This window comes from Sapajus apella, unplaced genomic scaffold, assembly GCF_009761245.1.
Source record: "Sapajus apella isolate SASKATOON/1434 unplaced genomic scaffold, GSC_monkey_1.0 scaffold118, whole genome shotgun sequence".
Taxonomy (NCBI): domain Eukaryota; kingdom Metazoa; phylum Chordata; class Mammalia; order Primates; family Cebidae; genus Sapajus; species Sapajus apella.
Window position 1 is genome coordinate 327,202 of NW_022437058.1, and position 20,057 is coordinate 347,258.

General features: G+C 40.9%; 1 protein-coding gene and 1 long non-coding RNA gene across 6 annotated transcripts in view; one reads left to right on the top strand and one right to left on the bottom strand.

Annotated features, from left to right (window-relative positions):
- SPIN1 (spindlin 1) overlaps positions 1 to 20,057 on the top strand; it is a 94,816-nt gene that overhangs the window by 29,229 nt on the left and 45,530 nt on the right. For 3 of the 5 annotated variants that reach the window (XM_032260407.1, XM_032260405.1, XM_032260406.1), the window contains exon 2: positions 5,646 to 5,855. The exons of the other annotated variants lie outside the window; for them this stretch is intronic. In XM_032260407.1, coding sequence (XP_032116298.1) covers positions 5,804 to 5,855 — 52 coding nt within the window. In that variant the 5' untranslated portion in view covers positions 5,646 to 5,803. The remainder of the gene's footprint in view (positions 1 to 5,645; positions 5,856 to 20,057) is intronic. 5 annotated transcript variants of the gene reach the window in all.
- On the bottom strand, positions 1,019 to 19,323 carry LOC116538180. Its single transcript, XR_004263541.1, has 3 exons — positions 19,243 to 19,323; positions 16,018 to 16,023; positions 1,019 to 1,031 (listed from the first exon to the last, which is right to left on the bottom strand). It is a non-coding gene; the product is annotated as an uncharacterized LOC116538180 (long non-coding RNA).

Genomic DNA, 20,057 nt, shown 5'->3' on the forward strand with positions numbered 1-20,057 from the left:
AGGACTAAAGTTGCCTGTCATGTGACTCAGGTCCCATAATCACGTTTCTTTAAGGCTGAAAATAATTTAAACTTCCGTAGATTTGATTTTGAATTATTTTCCCAGTTCTTTGTTTCTGCTTTCTTCAGGCCTGTTCTGTCTGTACAAGGAGCCTCTGCTCTGCTCACTGGAATGCTCATTCTATTTTATGGAACAAAGCATTGTTTGATTCTAGAATCGTAAATAAAGCTGTTTTAGATCCTTAAACCACATTATTGTAATTTTGTCTTTCGATACTTATGTTATCCCTCATGTATGTATTTTCTTCCCCGGAATCATTTGAAGTTAACTTACAGAAATTGTGAGTCTTCCTCTTTAGACATTTCAGCATATTTCTCCAAAGAATATATTCTCAGGCATAACCACAACATCATCGTGCTTTTAAAATGTAATGATAATCTCACAGTATCTATTATTTAGTCTACATTTAAATCTCCCCAGTTGTCTTTAAGAGTGTGTGTGTGTGTGTGTGTGTGTGTGTGTGTGTGTGTGTGTTTATGCAGGGTGTTACTCTGTCGGCGAGGCTAAAGTGCAGTGGCTCTATCACGGTTCACCGCAGCCTTGACCTCCTGGTCTCATGTGATCCTCTTGCCTCAGCCTCTTGAGTAGCTGGTAGCTGGTATTACGTATGTGTGCCACCACAGCCAGCTATCCATACCATGTTCATCACTTGAACTCCTAGGCTCAAGTGATCTTTCCAAAGGATTAGGATTACAGGCTTTAGCCGCTTTGCCTGGCCTTAAGTGTCTTTGGTACTTTCACCCACCTCTCCCCACGAACCATGTGTTTAGGGTTTATTCATTGTCTTATTGTTGAGCCTCTTTTAGTCTAGAGCAGTGTGTCTACCATTTTTCTTTCTTGACATTGACTTTTTGAGGAGTATGGCCCACTTTTCATGTACAAACTCCACCTCTCCTTCTTTTTTTCTTTTTTTTTTTCCCCCCGAAGTACAGTCTTGCTCTGTTGCCCAGGTTGGAGTGCAGTGGGGTGATCTCAACTGACTGCAGCCTCCGCCTCCAGGGTTCAAGCAATTCTCCTACCTCAGCCTCCCGAGTAGTTGAGATTACAGGCATGCGCCACCAGGCCCAGCTAATTTTTGTATTCTTAGAGACGGTGTTTCACCGTGTTGGCCAGGCTGATCTCTAACCCTTGACCTTGTGATCCGCCTGCCTCGGCCTTCCAAAGTGGTGGGATTACAGGTGTGAGCCACCACATCGGCCCCAAACTCCACCTTTCTAATTTGTCTGTTTCCTCATGGTGTTGTCTCACTTGCTTCTTCTGCATCACTTGTATTTCCTATAAACTAGAAATTATATCCGAAAGCTTTACTAGATTTTTTTTGAATATATGTATTTTGTTTGTTTGTTTGTTTGTTTTGGTGACGAGGTTTCACCGTGTTAGCCAGGATGGTCTCGATCTCCTGACCTCATGATCCACCTGCCTTGGCCTCCCAAAGTGCTGGGATTACAGGTGTAAGGCGCTGTGCCGGCCTTTTGAATATATTTTATATTGCCACACCTCACCTGGAGATAAAAAATTTTTGACAAGAGTAGTACTTTATAAGTGATGTGGTCTGCTTTGTATCATATCACATTAAGAAGTGGATGAAGCGAGGTTGATTCTCTTTTAATGATGCCAAATTGTTTGATCTTTCAATTCCTTGGTAGTATAGGCCAAGATTGCTCCATTGTAAAGCAACAACATTTTCCTCTTTATAATTAACGAATAATCTCTGGAGCCATCCTTTGATACCATACAATTATTGTTCTCCAGCAACCTTTCTCCTGATGGTTTTAGCAACTTCTGATGGGTCTCTGAATGCAGGACTTTCTTCCTAATGACCTTATAATTAAGCTCCCTTTGTCAGTATTCTTCATAACACTTGACAAAATATTTTATAACTTCAGTTAACCTAGAAATAATGCTAACTCTGAATTTAAAATTTTGTTTCCTTCAGTTTTTATTTACGAAGTTAATTACTTAGTAGGATAACTTAAGTTCTTTAAAAAAACCTGGGCACAGTAAGTTTAGCTTTTTCCAGTCAAAGTAGAGTGGGATTTGTTTTAGGAAAGCTTTAGTTCATCTGAATTTTGAAAGCCTTACATGGCAGCTGTTAAAACAAAACCAGGGTTTCATTAGTTAGCATTCAGTGTTTTCTTTTTGATCTGTTTCTGCATTTCTTTCTGGTCTTAACAGGAGTTAGGATAAGATCAGGTGGTTGAAGTAGTTATTAACTGCAGCTCAAAAAAGAGAAAGGACTCTTTTTAAAAATTTATTGTTATTTTTTAGACATCTAAACATGAGAGAAGGACTCTTTTTTTGAAACAGAGTCTTGCTGTGTTGCCCAAGCTGAAGTGCAGTGGCATGATCTCGGCTCACTGCAACCTCCGCCTCCCTGGTGCAAAGCCTCAGCCTCCGGATTAGCTGGGATTACAGGTGCGCACCACCATGCCTGGCTAATTTTTGTATTTTTAGAGGAGACAGAGTTTAACCATGTTGGCCAGGCTTGTCTGGAACTCCTGATGTCAGGTGATCCCCCCACCTCAGCCTCCCAAAGTACTGGGATTACAGGCGTGAGCCACGGTGCCTGGCCAAGGGAAGGACTCTCATCTGGAATTTTGTGTTCTAATATTGTTCAAATAGCCACCTTGTATCCTTAACCCACTGCAACTCTTCCTTCAACTCCTGTTTAAAAAAATTTTTGGTTTATTAACAAGTTCAACTTGAAATTTTAATGAAGTGGAAAGCAGCAGAAAATATTGCTAAGATAAGCTTAAATCTGATAGTGAGGAGGGTGCATAGTTCAGAATACCAGTAAGTTAAAATTTTTATTTGATCGAGTGAATTTGTTAGGATAAATTGATTTTATGTAGTTAAAAAGTTTCTTTAATCTGGCCAGACGCAGTGGCTCATGCCTGTAATCTCAAAAAAAATTTTTTTTTCGTAGTCTTTGAAGTAGTTCTGTAAAGAGCACAGAAAGGGAGTGGAGTCATGGGATGTTTTTTAAAATTTGGAAATACTACATTATGTTTTTTTTTTTTTTTTTCTGTGACAGTCTTACTCTGTTGCGCACGGTGGAGTGCAGTGGTATGATCTCAGCTCACCGCAACCTCCACCTCCCGAGTTCAAGCAATTCTCCTGCCTCAGCCTCCTAAGTAGCTGGGATTACAGGTGTGCGCCACCATGCCTGGCTAATTTTTGCATTTTTAGTAGCTACGGGGTCTCAAACTCCTGGCCTCAGGTGGTCCTCCTGCCTCAGCCTCCCCAAGTGCTGGGATTTTTTTTTTTTTTTTTTTAAATGAAAAGCTCTTGATCTTATTTATTATTGCATTTTTTTGAGATGGGGTCCCACTCTGTCACCCAGGCTGGAGGGCAATGGCACGATTTTGGCTCATTCCTACTTCTACCTCCCAGGTTCAAATGATTCTTCTGCCTCAGCCTCTCCAGTAGATGAGACCAAGGGCACACATCACCACGTTTGGCTAATTTTTTTTTTTTTTTTTTAATTTATCTTTTGTGGAGACAGGGTTTCGCCATGTTGGCCAGGCTGGTCTTGAACTATTGAGCTCAAGTGATCTGCCTACCTTGGACTCCCAAGGTGTTCGGATTACTGTTGTGAGCCACTGCACCTGGCCTTTACATCATGTGTTGTATGCTGATGGGACTATGCTAGTGGTAAATGTATAGAGAGGAAAAAGGGTGGGATTGATTAGGCAAGTGACGAGGTTGAACATGGCTCAGAGATAGTGCATCTTTTATTACGGAGACAAAGGATACTGACAGCTAGTCAATTTGCTGATAAAGTGATGAGTAGTTCTCTTTGCATTTGTTTTCATAGCCAATAGCAAGCCTATCTGCTGAGGCTGTGGGTATTTGTTGAATGCTCATGTGAGATATGACAGATTTGAAGTGAAAATTTGTATGTTTTTCATCCATGTTTAACTGCTTTATGTTGTAAGTACTCTAGGAAGGAATTTGGGTTTGGGTTTGCCACACAACAGTGACAGGAAGAGAAGGGTAAGAAAATGGAGAAAGGCAGTGGAATAATAATCATCATGATGTGATTGACCATCCATGAAAACTTAAGCAGAGTAATGAGGGACGTTAGTCCCTCAGGAGATAATGCGACATTGGAAAAACAGTAAAGCCGTAGATAGGTGGTACTGGTGGCATCAAATAATTGTTGGAATGGGAGTGTCAATGTAAGAAAACTAGAATGATCAGAGGTGGTTTGAGTGTGAAATAATGGTTTTGGGGTTATTACAGGTATTGTTGATAAAAAGGTCTATGTTGGGACTGTGAGAATAGACGAAGTGTAGGGTAAGTGGGTTGAAGGGAGGGGGTCTAAAGAACCAAGGGGGGAGGTTAAATGGATCATATGTGTGGATATTGAGGTTGTCAAGAATGTTAATGGGGCTCGTGGAGGAAAAGAAGTAAACCAGATACCATAATCTTCAACAAATGTGTGTAGATGACTGGAAGATTAACAGGTAGAAAACTAACAAAAAGGGATACCTGTTATAACTAGCGTTATGGCATGTGCTTCTAAGGTGAGGATTTGAGGTAGGAGAGATTGTGTTAAGGTGTGTGGTGAGAAATGTAAACAACTACCTTTTGGGGGAGCTATTGGCGGATAGGGTCATATGCATATGTTAAGTATGTGGTCAAAGCACTTTACCTTCTGAAGAGGCTTGGGCAGGCGGGGAAGAGAGTCATAGGGGCCCATTAGAGAGGTCTGAATGGGAAGAGAGTTGAATGAGGGAAAACAGGGATATGAGATTTGTTGTGGCAATTGGATAGGCTCTCAGGGGAAGGCAAGTAAGCAACCAGTTGTCCTGATAGCCTTCATCTTAGGCCTAGTCTCTGTAGATCATTGAGTAGTGAGACAGACCTGTTAATGTCTCTAGGAACTAAATTTGGCTTAAAAGATCATTTGCTTCCATAAAATGACTTTAGCATTTACATGGGTGAGGAACTTTCTTTGAGGCTTCTCTGGAATTCCTGGACCTTTTTCTTTAGTTTCTGGAAGCTTGTGAGCGGAAAGGGAAACACAGAGACTTGTTGGCTATAATTCTTTCTTTTGTCCAAGACCCTGGCCTACTGATCTTCAGCCTCGCTGTTGCTCTGTCTTGAACATGATTTCCTGTGCTGCCCCCATGTTGTCCTTCCACTCTTGCCTCCCCAGTGACCTCACACCCCTGTCATCCACCCACATAGTCTGGTTCTTGGTGTCCATCAGAGAGATGGGCCATGCTGTCTAAATCTTCTGTGAGGTTCCAGCATCCACCTTTTTCTGGTTTCTAGCAGCAGGATGCTTTAGGATAATAATGGGGATGCTAGACAACAGCTGTATTGTGTTCCAATTGATGTTGGAAGAACTTTACATTTGCGTCTTGCACTTGTCCCAAGCTTCTTTTTTTAAAGAGTCTACTGCCTCTTTTTTTTCTTTCTACTTTGTTATGTCCTGAGAAACCAGGTCTTAGGAAATAAAGTTAATTGCTTTGGGACAGCAAATACTTTTGCTTAAAATTTTATGTTTAAAGACTCACTAGGCATAATTTTGCTCTCTTGATGCTGTAGTAATGAACTGTTTCACTATTTTACAGAGTGCTTGTGATTTCACGTATTTTTGCTGAACTTGTAAAAGAGACACTTGGATGGTGGATTAACAAGAACACTAACATTCTGTGAAAAATTTCAAATTGGAGAATATTGAATTTTCACCCTAGTCCAGCAGCTCTGCTGCTCACTTAAATACAGATGAATGAAGACCCCATTCGGAAAGACACCTGGCCAGCGGTCCAGAGCTGATGCAGGTAGGCATTGTGGTTCTACACATATTTTAATACAATAAATTTCAAATAAGTGTAAAATTGGGTACTTTCACATAATAGCTAGTGAAAAACTTTGTTCTTTCTAGTATTTTATACACGCATGCATATGTTAAGCAGATTTAAGTTTCTTGAAAAGGAGGTAGTCACACAAAATTTATGTATAATCCTCTAGTAAGTTATAAATGTCTAGTAAATTTAGCAAGTGAATATCTGTTAATAGGATTATAGTGAAAGGAGTTATTTCTTTTGAAAGAGTTAAAGTGAGGTGACATGAGTTGGATTTAGTGAGGTTTAGTATATTGAGAGTAACTTTAAGGAAGAAGGATAAACTTGGAATTTCTTGTGTTTATTTGAAAGAACTTCACTGGTGTGGAAATTTTTATAAAAATTACATTAATTCTTATTTTTGTGGTATGTAATTAATACAACTTGAGCAGAAGTTAGTCTTTGCCTGATTTTTAGTTCCCCCAAAATAAAGATAAACAGAATCTTATAGGATTCTCTATAAAATAGGTAAGTCATACTTCCTTTGTGACTTGAAAACATTCTTCTCCATTTCAGACATAGATTTGAATGTTGAAAAAAGTCTGTCATAACATGTTAGGGTTCTTTGACAAATGAATCAGAGAATTATCCTAGAAAAATTAGTATTAATAGTACAAACTTGTTTACATGATTTAGAACAATTTCTTTTATTTATTTACTTATTTATTTTGTTTGTTTTTCCCTAATACAGATTTTGGTAATTTTCTTTTATTTACTATAGTAGTTGGAGTTTCTTTGTAGAAAAACCACAAGAATTAAGATTTCTAAGTACCCCTTATCTTTGTTTTAGCTTCTCTTTTTTTTTTCTTTAAATTTTAAAAATTATTTTTAGAGACAGAGTCTCACCATGTTGGCCAGGATGGTCTTGACCTCCTGACCTCGTGATCCGCCCGCTTCGGCCCCCTAAGTGCTGGGATTACAGGCATGAGCCACTGCATCCGGCTCTTAGCTTCTCTTTTTGAAGAAAATATTCATTTAAATATTTAATGTTTGTCAGTAAGATTAATTTGGGCTAGTGATGACTGAAATTTAAGGCATCTGAGAGTTTATTCAGATTCCTAGCCCTTATTAGCATATAAAGATTGACACATTGTTTAGTCATCTTGAGCCTTAGTTTTTCTCATCTAAAAAAAATGGGACTCTTTTTTTTTTTTTTTGAGAGGGAGTCTTGCTCTGTCGCCCTGGTGATCTTGGCCCAGTGCAACTTCCACCTCCCGGGTTCAAGCGATTCTCCTGCGTTGACCTCCCTAGTAGCTGGGATTACAGGCATGTGCTACCATGCCTTGCATTCATTCATTCATTTATTTTGTATTTTCAGTAGAGATGGGATTTTGCCATGTTGGCCAGGCTAGTCTCAAAAGTCCTGACCTCAAGTGATCCTCCCACCTTGGCGTCCCAAAGTGTTGGAATTACAGGCGTGAGCCACCGTGCCTGGCTAAAAAATGGGACTATTTATTCATGTACCTATTGGGGTTAAGGACTAAATGAGCTGTGAGTCAAATGTTTAGGTAGGTGCCTGGCACTTTTAATACTGTTATTATTGTTGATCATAATGTTTACAATAAAATATTTTTATTTCTTCTCATTAGTTGAAAGAAATGCTGTTAGGTGTTTATTGATTGGTGAAACCTCCCAGGTCTCTGTCATTTGAAATAGTAATTCCTTTTCCAAAGTTCATTGATGTACAGCATACAGCATTCCAAATTCAACATTCTTTCTTTTTTTAAATTTCCATTTTTATTTTGGATTCGGGGGTAAATGTGCAGGTTTGTTACAAGGGTATATTGTATGGTGCTGGAGTTTGGGCTTCTATTGATCCCGTCACCCAGATAGTGAACATAGTAGTTCTCGCAGGCAGTTTTTCAGCCCTTCTTCCCTTTGGAGTTCCCAGTGTTGATTGTTTCCATCTTTATGTCCATGTGAACCCAAGATTTAGCTCCAGCTTACGAGTGAGAATATGCAATATTTGGTTTTTTCTTTTTGCATTAGTTCATTTAGGATAATGGCCCCTAGCTGCATCCTTGTTGCTGTAAAGGACATGATTTCATTCGTTTTTATAGCTGTGAACATTGCTGTTTATCGATTTTGGTCATCTTCCTAGGAAGATAGCTGACTGAGTAAGGTGATGTGTAATATGGTGTAAGTAACTGAAGGAACTAAACCAAGAGGTATTTTTTTTTTTTTAAGGAGATTGTTAATCCTAACAAGTAGTTTGATCTTACATTTTCTTATTCTTTGATATTTTTTATAGCATATGGCATAGGCCTAAAGCCAAAGTAGGTCTGTGTTAATCCTAGTTGACCTGTTAGATATTTTAGCATAAGAGACTGTGAGGTTATTTTTCAGTGTTGTGTAATTAAGAAGATACAAGAAAAATAGACCAAAGTGCTTTTTCCTACCTGTTCTCTCTCATTTATTTATTTGTTTATTTATTATGAGAGACAGTCTCTCTCCCGCTCTTTCTCTTTCTCTCTCTCTCTCTCTCTTTCTCTTTCAAATAGGCTGGTGTGTGGTGGTATAATTATAGCTCACTGCAGACTTGAACTCCTGAGCTCAAGCAGTCCTTCTGCATTAGCCTCCTGACTAGCTGGGACCACAGGTGTGTGCCATCAAGAATTCTTTTTGTAGAGGCGGGGTTTTGCAACCTTGCCTGGGCTGGTCTTGAACTCCTGAGCTCAAGCAGTGCTCTTGCCTCAGCCTCCCATAGTGTTGGGATTACATTCGTTGGCCACTATGCCCGGCCTCCACCCATACTCTTAGGTAATTGAATACAACACAGCACCTCTGGTTACCCAAATGTGGGATGGGGAGGAGTTGCTTCCCACCACCAACCAAGCAGTTCTGTAGCAGACAACATTTCACTTCAGTCCATTTCTGATACTACCTGGAGTCAGCATCACATCTCATAGGCTGCGGGCTCAGTCCCATAAGACTGTCCCCTACTTCAGTTCAGATGTACATCTGTGTCTCTGGGAACTTCTGGACTGAACATCTGTAAATTGAAGTTTCTACCACCCCATCCCTGGGCTCAATTAATTTGCCAAAGAAACTCACAGCACTCATTGAAACACTTTACTTTTACCAGTTTATTATGAAGGATATTACAAAGGGTACAGATGAACAGCCAGATGGAAGAAAGAGATGCATAGGGCAAGGCATGCAAGAAGGGGCATTGGTGCACCTACCACCCTCTGGGAAACTCCAGATAGTGTTACGGTGTCTGGAAGCTCTTCTAAACCCTGTCTTTTGGGTTTTTATGGAAGCTTCATTGTGTAGTCATGATTAATTACATCAGTGGTCATTTGATGATCAACTCAACCTTCAGCCCCTGTCCCCTCCTGGATACCAGTAGGTGGCTGAAAGTCCTGATCCTTTAGTCATGCCTTGGTCTTACTAGAGACCAGTCCTCATCCTGAAGCTGTCTCTGGTTATCCCATTAGCATCCAGAAGACACAACTCCTGAGTTTCCAAGGGTATTAGAAGCTGTGAGTCAAGAGGAGGAGGAAGACCAAATGTATATATTTCACAGTATCACAGAAGTATACCCTATTTGGGAAAGATTGCTAACCCCCAGGGTCAGTGTTGTTTATAAAATAAAGCCTTTTTTTTTTTTTTTTTTGAGACAGAGAGAGTCTCAGAATGTCACCCAGGCTGGAGTGCAGTGGCACGATCTCAGTTCACTGCAACCCTACCTCTCGAGTTCAAGCAATTCTCCTGCCTCAGTCTCCCTAGTAGCTGAGACAGCAGGTGCACACCAGTACTCATGGCTAATTTTTGTATTTTTAGTACAGACAGGGTTTCACCATGTTGGCCAGGCTGGTCTCAAACTCCAGGCCTCGTGATCCACCCACCTCCGCCGGCCTACGGAAGTGCTGGGATTAAAGGTGTGAGCCACCTAAAATAAAGTCTTAATCATTCTTCCTGTTAACATAGATAAATGCTTTGCTGCTTGTAAGTCCCTGTATCAGCTACTAATGTGTCTATTGCATATGAAAGAAAAATCAAAAAGGGTTTGTCTCCAGGAAGCAAGAAGTCCAGGTGGGCATTTCAGAGTTGTTTAGGTGGCTCAGCTATGCCCTCAGGCAGTTACCATCTCAAAGCCTTTTTCACTCATGTGTTTAGTTCCTGGGCTGATAGGACTTAAATAGCTGGGAGCTTTAGCTGCCCAGCCCCCTGGGCCATCTCTTTTCTTATGGGGACCTTGACGTGGAGGCTTCCAGATAGTATCGTGTGGCTTTTATCTAGCCTTGGAACTTGGAATTTACACAGATTCACTTCTGCTCCATTCTATTCATTGAGGCAGTCACAAAGCCTCGCAAACTTTCCAGGGAGGGAGCATAGACACTATGCTTGATGGGAGAAGTATCAACGAATTTGTGGCTATATTTTAAAAACTGCTGCAGTGGTAAATAGATTGAGTAGGCAACTTCCAAGTCTTTGATATAGAGAGTGAATGATTGAGGAAAAATTTAAAAATTAGAATTTTATGTTTTCTTTCTCTCATTTAACATAATCAGGAATTTCTGTTTTGAAAATAACTTAGATTTTTCTATAATTATGTTGAAATTTAATTGGTTGCTAAAGTAGTAGTTTATGCCTAAGGACATTGGGTAGCAAGTACTATTAGGGTATATATGGTAAAATTTTTCTCACATGTTTTCCCAGGTGTTAGCTTCCATTTTAGTTTTGTTTTTTTTTAAGCGAACTTTGCAGTATTTTCCTTTTATGATATATTTTAATCATATTGATGGTATAAGGCATGGTAGTCATAGATGCTCATGTACCTACTACTCAAATTTAACAAATATTTTTCTATTTATTTTATTTTATTTTTTTTGAGACAAGAGTCTCACTCTGTTGCCCAGGGTGCAGTAATCTTGGCTCACTGCCACTTCCGCCTCCTGGGTTCAAGAGATTCTCCTACCTCAGTCTCCCGAGTAGCTGGGATTGCAGGTGTCCACCACCATGCTTGGCTACTTTTTGTATTTTTTTAGTAGAGACGGAGTTTCACCATGTTAGCCACTCTGGTCTTGAACTCCTGACCTTGTGATCCACCTGCCTCAGCTTCCCAGCGTGCTTGGATTACAGGCGTGAGCCGCTGTGCCCGGACTTTTTTTTTTTTTTTTTCCGAGATGGAGTCTCACTCTGTTGCCCAGGCTGGAGTGCAATGGCATGATCTTAGCTCATTGTAACATCTGCTTCCTGGGTTCAGGTGATTCTCCTGCCTTAGCCTCCCGAGTAGCTGGGTTTATAGGCACCCACCACCGCGCCCGGCTAGTTTTTGTATTTTTAGTAGAGATGGGCTTCACCATGTTGGCCAGGCTGGTCTCAGACCTCAACTGATCTGCCCACGTTGGCCTCCAAAAGTGCCAGAATTACAGATGTGTGCCACCTTACCTGGCCATTTTAAGAACTTTTTCTTTTAAAAAAGTTCACTTTATTTTTATGAAATTAATAAAAGTTTGTAATTAAAGATATGAAGTAGTGCTAAATGGCTTATAACAAAAAACAGTAGGTACTCTAGAGGTAACAATTTTTAACTCATTTTTATTTTTACTTTCCAAATTTATAAAAAGAGTATATGAATTTCTCTTACATATTGAGTCGAGGATTTTAGCTCTTCCTCTCCTGCTAGCCTTCTAATAATGTTTCTGGCTAAAATTTGTATGTATTGTTTCTATTAGAATTAATGTTTACATATTGAATAGTGTAATGTAGTATAATTACTTTTTTTTTTTGGTACAACAGTTTGCTTTTCCTGTAGTTTAGTGATTTTTTTTTTTCTATTTCCTTAAATTTCTTAGAAACTTGACCTCATAAACTCCCCAATAGCTTTGTAAGACCTTTCTCAGCATAATTTCTTGCAAAGTCAAATGTGGTAATTCATCTGTTAGATGTTTTTCTAGCACCTTTTGTTTTTTTTCTAATTTGTGTTGATTGCTGTCTAGACTGATGCAACATTGCCATTCTGAGAAGTCCTTTCCTTTTTTCTCTCTTTTGTGTTGGATTCTCCTTGTTTCATGAATGCCGTGCCTTTAGTTTTTTGGTTGATACTCTTATCTGGGTGCATAGGCAATGAATGAATTGATTGCTAAAGCTGCAAGTGGGGTATATAGAAGTTTGTTCATATTCTCCACTTTTGTGTGTCTTTGAAATTGTCTATAACAGTCTTTGAAAATGCACATAGAAGATGGTATTTTCAGACTTTGTGTTGATATTGTCTTTATTCTACCCTGATGGTCCGTCCTTTGGTTGGTTAAGATTCTAGATTGGAAATATTATTAAGTCAAAATTTACTCTGTTTCTTGTCTTTGAGGTTCCATTGTTGCTATTTAGGGAACTTGGGTGACATTTTTATTTCTCATCTTTTGTGTGTGTTCAGTGGGTTTTATTCTCCATTCTTTGGAAACTTTTAGAATTGTCTTTTTATGTCTTGTCAAACTTTATGATAATGCCCGTTAGTGTGTATCTTTTTCGTTTATTGTTCTAGGCTTTCAATCCTCAGATTAATCCTTTAGGCTAGGTACAGTGGCTCATAAACTGTAATCCCAGGGCTTTGGGAGGCTGAGGTGGGAGGATCATTTGAGGTCAGGAGTGTGAGACTGCCTGGGTGACATGGTGAGACCTCACCTCTACAAAAAATTAGCTGGGTGTGGCGGTGTGAACAAAAAAATAGATTTATTCTGTAACAATGTGGAATTTTATGTTACTTCTTTAACTATCTCCTGTTTCCTCCTTTCTCTCCGAAATGCATGCTACTTGGATATTCGGCCTCTTAGATTGATCTCCCACTGCCCTCCCCCACCCAGTTACTTGTTTCATTTTCCCATTCTTTTTTGTTTTTTGAGATGGAGTCTTGCTCTGTTGCCCAGGCTGGAGTGCGGTGGCACAACCTTGGCTCACTGCAACCTCCACCTCCCAGATTCGAGCAATTCTCCTGCCTCAGCCTCCTGAGTAGCTGGGATTTATAGGCACACGCCACTGTGCAGGCTAATTTTTGTACTTTTTTAGTAGAGATGGGGTTTCACTGTGTTGGCCAGGCTGGTCTTGAACTCCTGACCTTGTGATCCGCCCACCTTAGGCCTCCCAAAGTGCTGGGATTACTGGTGTGAGCCACCGCACCCGGCCCATTTCCCCATTCTTTGGGGGAGCTGCCTTTTTATTTCCTCACCTTTTCTGTTTTTTATTTTTATTTATTTGTTTTTTTCATTTCAGTCAGCAAATTTCTAAGTGCCTTCCCTCTTACCCCCTCTTTTTCTTTTACCCATGCTGGTCTCAAACTCCTGGGCTCAAGACATCTTCCTACCTCAGCCTTTTAAGCTGGGAATACAGGTGCAGGTACCGTTGCACCCAGCTTTTTTATTCTCATGCTTGTTTATTTCATAGATTCAAGCAGCTTACATTTCTGGAGATATAAATTACTTTTTTTTTTTTTTCAAAAAGTATAAATTTATATTTTGTAGGAAATGTAGGTTTACAAAACAGTAGCAGTCGCTACCCCCAATCCAGTTGATGGACTTTACCCTGAAGGGGGACGTTTAGATCCTATTCCGCTGGGCAGGGGTAAAATGATTCGTTAGTCGTGCAGGTTAACAGTAAATTCTTCTCCCAAGGCTGGAGCTGTCAAGGCACAGTCTGCATGAGGCTCACCCTGTCTGGCTCTAGGGTGGGGTTGCTTGCTCTGTAGGTGGGAATTGGAGTGGGTGGGGGGTTCAAGGAAGGGTCTGGACCTTAAGACTTCTGTTGGCAGGAGGGTGCTGGGAAAACTCTGCCTTGGGCTGGGGAGTCCCCCTCTTGCCTCTTTGGGGAACAGGTGGGGAGGGCGTAGTGGGACCCTGCTGTCTGGAGGGCTCAGGTCTGAGCAGCAGGGAGCCCTTATCATCCACTCCAGCAGACTTATTGGGAATTTATTACCTGAAGACAAAATATAGGTCTAGGGTCTTTTTTGTGATTTTGGGGGAGTCGGGGCTTTGGTGGGAGGAAAGAGGTATGGTCTAAGGTCACAGTCTGAGAGAAGAGTCCTTGGGATCAGAGGTTGTACAGAAGCACTTTCCCCACGTCCTGCCTCATGAGATAAGGTTACCAGGATTGCATTATCATGTTGTGTTTCTCCGGACTCATGGGTTAGGGTTCATAGTGCAGCCACCAAGATAGAAGTCACAAAAGGGGTGCATGTGTGTTAACTGACAGTGGCCTGGGCAGAGGTCAGGGGGCACTAGATCCTTTGCAAGAAAGCTAAGTGATCAACAGGTGAGATGCGAGAAGCCAGGCACATGGCAGCTCACACATGGCCCGGGACATGACAAAGCCTTAGTCCTGGTAGGAATCAGAGGGGCTGCTGTAGGACGGGCATCATAGATGGGGTTGACCCTATCCAGATAGTCTTCTAACTCCTCTTCCTCCTTGTCCTCTAGATCCAGGGAAGCACCTTCCATGGCAGGTGGCCCTGGAGGTACCAGGATGGGGGACCCCAGGCTTGTGGCTTCAGGGTGTAAGAGTCCTGACTGTTCTTCCAAGGTGGGCAGCTCATGGTATCAAGGCATTTCTTGCTCAGTGGATGAGATGCCAGCATCAAAGTAGAGAGTCTTGAGTGGGCTGTGCCCTGAGGCCCCCAGAGTGAAGAGCTGGGAAGGCTATAGCAGGAGACGGGCGGGGAGGTCAGGATTGTTTGTTTTGAGATAGGGTCTTGCTGTGTCACCCAGTCTGGAGCAGAGTGGCATGATCTTGACTCACTGCAGCCTCAGCCTCCCAGCCTCAAGAGATCCTCCCATCTCAGCCTCCTGAGTAGCTGGGACTACAGGTGCAAGTACTGCCAAGCCCTGCTAATTTTTATATTTTTTTGTAGATACAGGGTTTTGCCACATTGCCCAGGCTGGCCTTGAACTCATGAGCTTAAGTGATCAGCTGGCCTTGGTCTTCTAAGTGCTGGGACTACAGGCATGCACCACTGCGCCTGCCTATAAATTGCTTTTTAAAAAACCCTTTCTAATATTAGCCCTATTGCTTATAAATTTCTTTATGTCTCTGCTATTCATCTGTTTCATTTGAAGGCTTTCCTTGAGTTTCTTGATCCTAGGGTGATCCTCTAGGAAGGCACCAAGACAATGGAAGCTGTCTGTGAGGAAATGGCTCTTCTTGCCTGGTAGACTTCTCCTGCCTTACTGGGGAGTTTGTCTGTGAGTGTTTTCTTTGGAGATGGATTGTCGTGTGTCCTCCTTCGATAATTATCGCTCATCTCTCAGTTTTTCTTATTTTTCTTTCAAGTTTATATTGTCATATTTCTTTACCTGCTGAATCCCCAGAGACGACTGTGTATCATACAAAGCTGAGCTTATAAAATCTGCAGAGCAGCCGAGTGCGGTGACTCACACCTGTAATCCCAGCACTTTGGAAGGCTGAGGCGGGCAGATCACGAGGTCAAGAGATCAAGAGCATCCTGGCCAACATGGTGAAACCCTATCTCTACTAAAACTACAAAAACTAGCTGGGCATGGTGGTGTGCACCTGTCATCCCAGCTACTCGGGAGGCTGTTGCAGGAGAATCACTTGAACCTGGAAAGTGGAGGTTGCAGTGAGCTGAGATAGCCACTGCACTCCAGCCTGGAGACAGAGTGAGACTCTGTCTCAAAAAATAAATAAATAAATTAAATTAAATTAAATTAAAAATAAAATCTGCAGAGCAACAGGAGAGTATCATCTTGGTAGACTCTTAGTGACATTTTCAAACAAAGGTATGGTGAGTACTCACTCAATGCGATCTGTAAGTTCTTGCAAACTGACTTCACAGAAAACAAAACCAGTTTTTTTTCCTCATCAGTGTTATAAGGAAACAGCTTTGAACAGTAAACTGACAATATTTGAGGACTTGCTTTACATTGTTTTGTGAAAAGTCTTAGTTTCCAAGAACCTATTGACAGTTAAGCGAGAACTCAAGGGGAGGAGTGAGTCACAGGGTTGGAAGTCAGTAAGTATGATGTAGATGGAGATTGGTTTAGAATTTCTAATCCAAATGAGCTGCTGGATCAGACATTGGTCTTTATCATTGGAGCACCTAAATCTATACAAAGTTCACTTAAAATAGTTGGTCTTATTCTGGAACATGTGTCTGAGTAAGCCTCTGTTAAACAGTTTTGGTTGTATTTTGTTTCTCTTGCATGTTATGTTGTTGTATAGTTTTATCTGTTTTAGAGTCATATAATAGTTTATTTTATAAATTATGGTTCTATTCTCTTCAACAGATAGATATAATAAAGCTATATAGTAAAGGATCTTTTCTCTTTTCCACTGGAAAGTCAGCGGTGGGTGATATAACTCCACTTTTGGTGACAAACTGTTATTGTTATCCAGTTAATGGGTACCCACTGGACTTACTCTTTACTTGCTTTTTCTTCTTAGCAATGTGTGTGGGTGACCACTCTTTAGCAGTATGTAGAGCTCTTGTTTTTTTACAGATGAATAGTACTCCATTGTGTGGCTGTACCATATTAGTTCATTTGGTAATACATTGTTACTGGACACATGAGTTGTTTCTAGTCTTCTCTTGTTACAGATAATAGCTGCAGTGGGCTGGGCAGGGTACTTAACATCTGTAATCCCAACACATTGGGAGACCGAGGCAGGTGGATCACTTGAGGTCAGGAGTTTCCAACATGGTGAAACCTGACCTCTACTGAAAATGCAAAAATTAGCTGGGCATGGTGGTGGGCGCCTGTAATCCCAGGTACTTAGGAGGCTGAGGCAGGAGAATCACCTGAACCTGGGAGGCAGAGATTGCAGTGAGCCAAGATCGCACCACTGCACTCTAGCCTGGGTGAAAGCATGAGACTCTGGCTCAAAAAAAAAAGGTACAATGATTACCTTTGTCAATATGTCTTGCTGTTGTGTCACTGGATAAATCTCTGGAAATAGAATTGAGTCAAATCTTCAGTTCGTGTATAATTTTGTGAGATCTCAGCAGATTCCCCTCCATCCGCTCTGTATTATTTTGCATTCTTTTTTCTTTTTTGGAGATGGAATCTCACTTTGTTGTCCAGGCTGGAGAGCAGTGGCATGATCATGGTTCACTGCAGCCTTGACCTCCTGGACTCAAGCGATTCTCCCACCTCAGCCTCCAAGTATCTGGGACTACAGGCATGTGCCACCGTGCCCGGCTTATTTTTGTATTTTTTGTAGAGACAGTGTTTCACCTTGTTGACCAGGCTGTTCTCGAACCTCCTGAGCTTTGTAAGTCATGACGCCCAGCCCATTTTGCATTTTTACCAGCATTAAGATATATAAAATGTTTCTTTCTCCTCACAGTTTTGCCAGTGACATATGTTGTCAAATATGTGGTTTTGTCTGTTTTATGGGTGAGGAATAGTGTCTCTGTTCAGTTTTATTTGTGATCTTAGCTTGTAAGGGTCTACTTGGCCTTTCTTTTTCTGTTATTACATCCATTTTTTCCTCATTACTTGCATAAGCTTTTTTCACATCAGATTTATTAACCTTTAATCTGTGATAGGGTGATTTACCTTCTTACACTTCTGTTCTGTGGAGTCAGTTTCTTGGAAACAGCCTTTCTTGAGTCCCTGTCTCTCACTTCTACCTGTATGGGTTTGTCAGCCTGTTACTGTTAGATATAGTGCACTCCAAGTTTCTCTTCAAAGAATTGGTATGTCAGTATGTTCAGCCCTCTTATTATCTAATTCTCCATTTTAAAGTTTAACTTCTTGTTTTTTTGCGCCCCCTTGCCTCTAGTTTCCGTAAACAGCTTTCCCATCAGTTCTAATTAGTAGTTCACATCTGTACCCCTGATCACTTGGTCCGACCTGTTCCATTACCATCCTTCCTGCCAAACTACTCACCCCACCACTCTGGCTCACACCCCTGCTCTCTTTAAAAATAGCCAATTGGAATTAGTTTAGACTGTGCGGTCCAACTCTGGCCAATAGGGGAACAACACAGCAGTAAGGGCTACCTGTGTCAGGAATAAGAACCCCTTCCCCTACCTTGACCAGGTATGTGCTCTCCATTGCTCCATCTGTGAGATGTACCCTTCTATAGAAGTGAATTGCCTTGCTGAGAAAATTAATATTTGAGTGCTGCCTCTTTTGCAGCACTGAAAATTCGCATGTAACATTAACTAAGTTATACTGGAACCTTCTGCTCTTCTAGGTTATATCTATGGTTTCTCAGATCTATATGTTTATGTTGCTTTTCTTATATCTTGAGGGGTATCCTTCAATAACTTCCAGAGAAGATGTGTATGAAATATAAATTTTAGCCCATATATGTATGGAAATGTATATAATGTCAGTTAATACTTTAGCCAGGTATGAAGTTCAGGGTTCAAAGTCATTTTGCTTCACTATTGAAGGTATTACTCTCTTGTCTTCTTGTTTTCTAGCCCAGTTTTGTTGGTTTATTTTAAAGAAATGGGGTCTAACTATGTTGCCCAGGCTGGACTTGAGGTCCTGGGTTCAGGTGATCCTCCTAATAGCTGGGACTACAGGTGTGCGCCATAGCACCTGGCTTTATAGCTCAGTGTTGATGACAGAAGAGTAAGTGTAGACTAAAAGTTTTTAAACTTAGAACCTTGATTCAGTTTTAAAGTTGCAAAGAGATAATGGGTTTTATTTTTTTAGAGCAGTTTTAGGTACTCAGGAAAATGGAGTGGAAAATAACAGAGTTCCCATATATTCCTTTCCCTCTCATATTTGCAGCACACCCTCCCCTATCCCCACCCCACATCTCACAGAGTAGTATATTTGTTAAAGTTGATGAACCTACATTGGCAAGTCATTATCACCCAAAGTCCATAGTTTACATTAAGATTCATTCTTGGGGTTTCACTGCCCTGAAAATCCCTTGTTTTCCCATTATTTTTCTCTCTCACCTCAAACCCCTGGCAAGTGCTGGTTTTTTATTGTCTCCCTAGTTTTGTCTTTTCCAGAATAACATAAGATACAGTTGGAATCATACAGCATGGAGCCTTTTCAGATTGGATTCATTCACTTAGTAATTAACGTGCACATAAATTTCCTCTATGTCTTTATGGCTTGAGAGCTCATTTCTTTTTAGCACCAAATATTCTATTGTTTGGATGTACCAGTTTATTTATCCATTTACCTACTGAAGAAACATCTTGGTTGCTTCCAAATTTTGGCAGTTTTGAATAAAGCTGCTATAGACCGGGAGTGGCGGCTCATACCTGTAATCCCAGCACTTTGGGAGGTTGAGGCAGGCTGATCTCCTTAGCCTGGGAATTTTAGATCAGCTTGGGCAACATGTCAAAACCCCTTCTCTATGAAAAATACAAAAAGTAGAGGGGTATGGTGGCTCACACCTGTGGTCCCAGCTACTTGGGAGGCTGAGGCAGGAGGATGGCTTGAGCCAAGCAGGGAGAAGCTGCAGTAAGCACCGATTATGCAACAGAGTGTGAGACCCTGTCTCAATTAAAAAAGAAAAAGAAAAGAAGCAACACAGCAAAATGAATAAAACTGCTATATATATCTGTGTGCAGATTTTGTGTAAGGATATTTTCAACTGTTGGGTAAATATCAAGGAGCACAACTCCTGGTTTATGGTTAAATGTATGTTTACTTTGCAAGAAATTGCCAAACTGTCTTCCAAAGCGGCTGTACCATTTTGCATTTCCACAGGCAACTATTTGGTTTCGTTGATCTTTATTGATTTTGATTTTCAGTTGTTGTGATTTCTGCTCTAATTTTTATAATTTTATTGTTCTCTCTTTACCTTGGATTTAATATTCTCTTCTTTTTCTAGTTTCCTAAGACAGAAGCTTAGATTATTGACATTCGATCTTTCTTTGGCTGGGCATGGTAGTTCAGGCCTGTAATCCCAGCACTTTGAGAGGCCAAGGTCAGTGGATCACTTGAGGTCAGGAGTTTGAGACCAGCCTGGCCAACATGGTGAAACCTTGTCTCTACTAAAAATAGAAAAATTAGCTGGGTGTGGTGACACACCCCTGTAATCCTGGCTACCTGGGAGGCTGAGGAAGGAGAATTGCATAAGCCCTGGGAGGCGGAAGTTGCAGTGCATTGAGATCATGTCACTGCACTCCAGCCTGGGTGACAGAGAGCGGCCCTGTCTCAAAAAAAAAAAAAAAAAAAAAGATTTTTTTTTTTTTTTCCTAGTTAC